Source organism: Erythrolamprus reginae, chromosome 1, assembly GCF_031021105.1.
Source record: "Erythrolamprus reginae isolate rEryReg1 chromosome 1, rEryReg1.hap1, whole genome shotgun sequence".
In the NCBI taxonomy this organism is placed as follows: domain Eukaryota; kingdom Metazoa; phylum Chordata; class Lepidosauria; order Squamata; family Dipsadidae; genus Erythrolamprus; species Erythrolamprus reginae.
In genome coordinates, this window is record NC_091950.1 from 360,799,750 (window position 1) to 360,807,138 (window position 7,389).

At 40.4% G+C, this 7,389-nt stretch overlaps 1 protein-coding gene across 1 annotated transcript; it reads left to right on the forward strand.

Moving 5' to 3' along the window:
- Positions 1-1,596: 1,596 nt before the first annotated feature.
- Positions 1,597-2,153, forward strand: PFN3 (profilin 3). The gene has a single exon (XM_070741122.1). It carries the CDS (start codon positions 1,680-1,682, stop codon positions 2,091-2,093), a length of 414 nt encoding a protein of 137 aa, XP_070597223.1. The 5' UTR covers positions 1,597-1,679; the 3' UTR covers positions 2,094-2,153.
- The last annotated feature ends 5,236 nt before the right edge of the window (positions 2,154-7,389 follow it).

Below are 7,389 nucleotides of genomic sequence, written 5' to 3' on the forward strand. Positions count from 1 at the left end.
ACCGGTTCTGTGGGCATGGCTTGGTGGCATGATGTGGTGTGGCTTGGTAGATGTGATTTGGTGGGTGTGGCAGGGGAAGGATATTGCAAAATCTCCATTCCCACTCCACTCCAGGGGAAGGATATTGCAAAATACCCATTCCCTCCCAAATCCTGGGGGAAGAATATTGCAAACTCTCCATTCACACTCCACTCTAGGGCCAGCCAGAGGTGGCATTTGCCTGTTCTCCAAGCTACTCAAAATTTCTGCTATCGGTTTTTCAGAACCTGCCTGATTTCACCCCTGCTTTACTATGATAGTACTAAATAAAAATATGAGCAGCTTACTTTCTACTGTTGTGCTGGTTACCAAATAGGCTCTGGGACTGGGAGTCATAAAAGAAGGAATGGAGTCCTGATTTATTATATCTGCACTTCATCTTTCTTTTAGGAATTAACTTGTTCATCTGTTCAAGCTTTATAAGCCTGCAAGAATACCTAAGCTTCACATTTCATAGTTGAGTGGGGATTTGATTCAGGATGTTTCTAATTTAACTCCATCATTATCACCCTTATAACAATACAGCTTTCACCTGTTTTTTCTACAGGCATTGCTCTGATGGAGTTGTTTTAATGGCTTGAATTTTGATTTTGTGCTTGCTATTTTATGTCTTATTGGAAACGGGAGGAAACAGTTTGGAGTAATTCTGTTACAATCCTGTAAATTGTCTTGCAATCTGGTTTGATGAAGATAATATATATATAACTTTATGGATACAGAGATGTTTTTAAGAGTGGGTGGGATACTGTATTTTTTAAAGAAGGAAATCTTCATGTTTTCCTAAAGTGGGGGATACCCCCCTGAGGGTCGCTGGGATGCCTTAGGGGGAGTGCTAAAAGATAAGAGGGACCAGGGGGTGGTGGTAGGTGGTTCGCCGGTCCTCTCCCTGCACTGCCAGCGCCACTCATATCCACCCAATCGCCCGCTTGCCACTTTTTGCGCCACTCTTTTCCCAGCAGGGACTGAGCGGGGCTGTAAGATGGGCATCTTCCTGGAATTTAACAGCTCTGTGTGTTTGTTGACTGGTCTCTAGGGGAAAAAAGTTTGCAAAATACAGTGCACAACTTGTTTATAAGGAAAAAATATGAAAGTAATTTTGTTATCCCAAAATGATATTTTGGAAGGTTGAATTCCATTACTTGAAATTACAGGAGCATACCCTGGGAAAAGCAGGTAATTATTATAGAAGGCACTTAGTGAGGTAAACATTGATAACAACAGCGAGGCCAGAAAGACTCAGAGAATTTTGAAATATGGAATAGATGGTATCATTAAATCAAGCATAGAAAAACAAAAGTAAAAATAAAGAGTTAAAATAGAGGTATAACATGTAAATATGTATACTGTATAGAAAAGTATAAGTATATTAGCTACTGTAATAATATCAGTATAATATGTCTACATATATAAAATGTGAGGAAACTCAAAAAAAGATGCAATGATGTAACAATACAGAATCACTTGTATTTATTGTATTGTATTATTTTTGCAAAGGAGACTGAAAATTAATAAACTCTATTATTAATTTTAAAAATACATCTAGATTTTGTTTTTAGGATTGATCGGGGGGAAAAATCCCACATCCTGAGACTCAAAGGAGAAGAGGTGCTTGTTAAAGAAGCCACAAAAGCCGAACCGGCATGGGAGACTGGAAAGCTTACATCAATACAGTCCTGAAAGACAAGAATATTGAAGATGTAGCAATTGTTGGACATTCTGACAATAAGTCTGTATGGGCATCTAAACCAGGAGGTCTGTTGGCAGCCATTTCTCCTCAGGAAGTTGGGCTGATCACTGGACAGGATAGAAAATCTTTCCTACAAACTGGGATCACCATTGCTGGCAAAAAGTGCAGCGTGATCCGTGACAACTTGCTAGTAGAGAAAGATGCTGTCATGGACACCAGAACCAAAGGTGGTGACAGTAGGTCCATCTGCATTGGGAAATCTTCCAAAGCTCTTATCTTTCTCATGGGGAAAAAAGGGGTCCATGGAGGAGCCCTGAACAAGAAGGTGCATGATATGATAGCAAGCATGAAGGCAAAAGGCAGCTAAATAGAGGGATTTGCCTGAATCACTTTTCTCCTGAAAGGAGGACATGGGGAAAGTATTGGTCCTTGAAATAAAAGCATTTGATGAACACCTGGCCTATTTCTTTGGATTATGAATTGGGATAGGGATTGCTCTAGTAGATCACCTACTAAAATCTAAAGGGGGAGAGGCAGAGAAATAATACAGGTAGGAAGAGTGATTCCCAAATATAAAGTACATGAACTACTAAGCAGCAAACTAACTGGCACAATGTTTAAAAAATGTTTTGGCCTGAAAAAGTCTCCACTGGAATGAATATGTCCAGCTGTCCAGCATATCTTAAGGCAGTGATGGCAAACCTTTTTGGTTCACGTGCCAAAAAAGGGTGTTTGCGTACACCTGCCCACACCCATTCCCTTTCCCCTGTGCATGCACACAATTCCCTCCTGTCCCTGCGCATGCGCACAGGCCTCACTGAAGCCTGGGATGGTGAAAAAACGGACAAATGGGCAAACCGGAAGTTTGGGGAAACAGATTTCTAATTTGTCTGTTCGGCTGTTTTTTGCACTCCTGAAGCTCCCAAGGGCGCAATGGCCTTCTCCAAGGCCAAAAACCAGTTGGTTAGTGCAGTGAATGCTGGCTGGGGAATTCTGGGAGTTGAAGTCCAGATATCTTCAAATGGCCAAGGTTGGGAAACACTGGGCTAGTGCACATATTGCATGCTGGAGTTGACATAGAGCAATGCGTGTGCCCTCCGATATGGCACCTGTGGCACATGTGCCATAGGTTCATCATCACTGTCTTAAGATGATACCAAGTAGTCTCCACCAAGGAATCTTGAATTTGTTCTGAAGAGTCAAAAGAGCCAGAGACTTGGATTCAAGATTAGTTTGAACCAATGGCTTACAATGGTATTTGGCCACAAGTTTTAATTAGAATCATTCCAGCCTCATCCAAAGGTCTGAGTTAGGCACACAACCAGAAACAAGTGACTTAAGAAACTTGGTTGAAAATCTTATGATGGTTGATTCCCCAAACATCCTAAGATTTTTATTAATATTGATTGTTTCTTCATTGCTTATTTGACCCCTATGACAATCATTAAGTGTTGTACCACATGATTCTTGACAACTCTATATTTTCTTTTATGTACACTGAGAATATATGCACCAAAGAGAAATTCCTTGTGTGTCCAATCACACTTGGCCAATAAAAGTATTCTATTCTATTCTATTCTATTCTAACCCAACTATTGGTAACCCAACTATTGGTAACCCAACTATTGAGTCACATCACTATTTGATATTTTCTTCATTTTGCTTTTTGAAGGAAAATAATACATGGAATATTTTGTTAACTTCTCCATAAGTTCAAATATGCTAATTTAATATTCTTTAAGAATATTCAAGTACATTATTCCAAATTCTGAAATTCGCTTTCTTCAATTCCTTTTTATAAAGTAACTGGAAGATGTCCGGATTTTAATTCCCAGAATTCCCCAGACAGCATTCACTCAGCTGGGAAATTCTGGGAATTGAAATCCAGACATCTTCAAGTTGACACACTTGGGAAACACTGCCTTAGTGCAAAGTTCAAGGGGATTCCTTGCATTTGTGCTTGATGCAAATCTATGCAAGAAGTGTGTATTATGATAAAAATGTAATTATAACCATTAAACTGCACATTAGGAATTGGAAACCTCCACACCCATTTCCCCAGATGTTTCTTTTTATCTTTCTATTTGATCATTAACAAGAGGGCAACTGTCAATGGAGATTCTAAATTATCCAAGTCATACTTGTCCAGAAAGTGTTTTTCCAGAAACCAACTGGACTTTCTTGGGGTTTTGTTTCTGAAAATATTTTACTTCTTAAAAATATTTCCTGTAAATTATACCCTAGCCTCCATCGTAAGGAGTAGTATAATTTTTAGAAAGGTTATGTCTTTCAGGGAATTTGGGCAGAGGGAAATCCTGTGCAAATAAATTAGAGAAAATGACAATGAACAAAAAGGTATTCATTCCCTCACCTCCAAATAAACAAGCAGTGGAACAGGACAATAGATATCTTATTTTATGGAAATAAAGGAGAGGATAAAAATATCTGTACTTCCATTTACCATCTCCAGGGGAAATGCTCAGTGAGTCATACACGTTAGCTGAACTCAGTGCAGTTTTATTCTGCAAGTAACTGGCCAATCATAGAATTAAAAATAGAATTATTAATAATGGATACTTGGAGAAGAAAACAGCTCTACAAAGACAATTGATTTCACTTGCACTTCTTGGGAAATCATTTTAGCAAGTATTACCCATTTTCAGCAAAATCGTCGTGCAAAATTCCAGAGGGAATGATGGGAAGTTAGAGGTGGCCTTTACTGGCTGTGCCTGTTCCATTTATCCTCCCTACCTCCATGAATCCAGACTCCTGAGCTGAAATTTCATGACAGAAGTGTGCATTTTGCATGCGCAGTAGCTTTTGGAAATGTGCACATGGGTGGTTTTTTTTGCAAGCCGTGGCAATCGGAGGACCAGTTGAAAAGCGTGGACCATTGCTGTTGGTTCGGCGAACGGCGGCAAATTTCCACTACTGGTTTTAAAGAACCGGACCAAACTGGCAGCAACCCACAACTGCCCTGCCCTGTGTATTATCCTAATTTTGTTACGCTCTACATAGCGTTTCTTATCAGGTAGACTCAGCATGGCATGGCTGGCAAAGCTCTTGGAGCAGGAGCTTGCAGAATCATTTAGTTAGGGTATGAGCAGGAGACTACGGCATCCAGATACTCCAGCTAACAAACACAGTTCTCACCATAAAGGGAAGAGAAGGTACGAACATCGGAAATGGCAGAGTATGAAGGCTATGAAGGGACTGGTGGGTAGAAGAAGACTTGACAATGGTCCTAGACTCTAAATCCAGCATGGGGATAGTGCCATTTTACCAGTTCAGTAAATGAGGCTCGAGGAAAACAATTCTGAAGATATAGTCTCAATTTTAAAAAAAAATCACAACAGCACTCTTTGTGCCCGACAAACATTTCTGCTTTCAATAGTTTTTGTGGAAATCCAGAAGGTTTTGATGAGTTAATTTAGGTTTCCCTTATCTTCTAAAGACAATGAAAGAGGCAATGACATGGATATCAACAATCCTGTGGTAGGAGCTCTATTCTTGAAAATATTGCTGATTATCATCAAAGCAAGCCTCTTCAACAAGTTTAAGCTCTTCAACCCTCTTCAACAAGAAGCTTAAAATAGAAATTTTCAATTTTTTTAAAAAAATGTATATTTTAATAGATTTTGTTTGGGGTGTATTTTTTTGTAAACTCTGCAAAGCCGAAGGAATGGGAAAGTACAGACAATTGTTGATATAACAACCTAAATCTATGCAATACAGTACAGTATTTCTTAAATATTTTCTCATTCCCAACAGAATTTGAATTTTTCACAGTAGAGGGTGCTGAAGAGCAAGTGTAGAAATTTGAGTTTTCATAATAGCTGCATCTTGTTATCCAGATATAAAATGCTGAACCTGGATATGTATCTAGTGCACATTCCAGCTAGGTCCAGCTACAGTCTAATTTAAGATTTCACCATTGATTTTTATTTGAAAAAAAAAAGCAATATGTCTTATTTCCCAGACATATAACCTGAAACATTTATGAAGAAAACAAAGGCATCCATAAGGGGGAATGGGTCAAATAACAAATTGGGCCTGGCAATACAAACTACAGTATGTGCCTTATGCACTTGGGGCTGCCATAAAGATCCAAATCACAAAGGACTTTGTGCATTGACCCAGAACACAATAACAAATTAAACAAGTTCCTATTATGCTAGGGCAGAGGTCTTCAAACTTGCCAAGTTTAAGACTTGTGGACTTCAACTCCCAGAATGGGAGTTGAAGTCCACAAGTCTTCAACTTGCCAAGTTTGAGGACCCTTTGCTAGGTGGATTAATCACATAAAATGGAGTGGCTGTGGGGTTTGCTTCCCAAGGACAATTCCATCTGTCCGTCCATCACCTGGGGGGGGGATTATTGACCCCCTCAGAGAGGGTACGCAACTTGGGCATCCTCCTCGATCCACAGCTTACATTAGAGCACCATCTTTCAGCTGTGGCGAGGGGGGCATTTGCCCAGGTTCGCCTGGTGCACCAGTTGCGGCCCTATCTAGACCGGGAGTCACTGCTCACAGTCACTCATGCCCTCATCACCTTGAGGTTCGACTACTGTAACCAGTGTTCCCTCTAATTTTTTTTTTGGGGGGGGGCAGAAAAGTATAGTGTCTGAGCGGCAGTCCCTTTGGGACTGGGCGGCACAGAAATAATAAATAAATAAATAAATAAATAAACAAACAAACAAACAAATAAAAAACCCACCCTGTTTTGCCTCAGAGAATTTCAAAATAAAATACTGTACTGTGTGTCTATAACAGTGAGCTCATAATAGGGCAACTCTATCAATATCAAAATGCCACTTAAATAGTTGAGCTAGTTTCAAACTAGATTTTGATTTTCTTTCTCTCTTCCTTACTCCCATTCTTTTTCTTTCTCTTTTCCTTCCTCTCTTTTTTCTATCTGTTTCTCTCTCTTCCTCTCTCTCTCCTTCCCTCTCACTCTTTCCCTCTCGGCTTCTGGGCAGGTTTGGAAAACTCTGAGTTGATGATGATTTTTAAGTGAGCGATTGCTCACTGCTCAGCTTAGAGGGAACTATGACTGTAACTCTCTACATGGGGCTACCTTTGAAAAGTGTTCGGAAACTTCAGATCGTGCAAAATGCAGCTGCGAGAGAAATCATGGGCTTCCCCAGGTATGACCATGTCACACCAACACTCCGCAGTCTGCATTGGTTGCCGATCAGTTTCCAGTCACGATTCAAAGTGTTGGTTATGACCTATAAAGCCCTTCATGGCATCAGACCAGAAAATCTCCCGGACCGCCTTCTGCCGCACAAATCCCAGTGACTGGTTAGGTCCCACAGAGTTGGCCTTGTCTGGGTCCCGTTGACTAAACAATGTCATTTGGCAGGACCCAGGGGAAGAGCCTTCTCTGTGGCGGCCCCGACCCTCTGGAACCAAATCCCCCCGGAGATTAGGATTGCCCCCACCCTCCTTGCCTTTCGCAAACTTCTTAAAACTCACCTCTGCTATCAGGCATGGGGGAATTGAGACATTTTCCCCAGGCTTATATAGTTTTATGTATGGTATGCTTGCGTTGATTGGTTTTTAAATTAATGGGTTTTTAGATACTTTTTAAATATTAGATTTGTTTATTGTATACTGTTTTATTATTGTTGTGAGCTGCCCCGAGTCTGTGGAGAGGGGC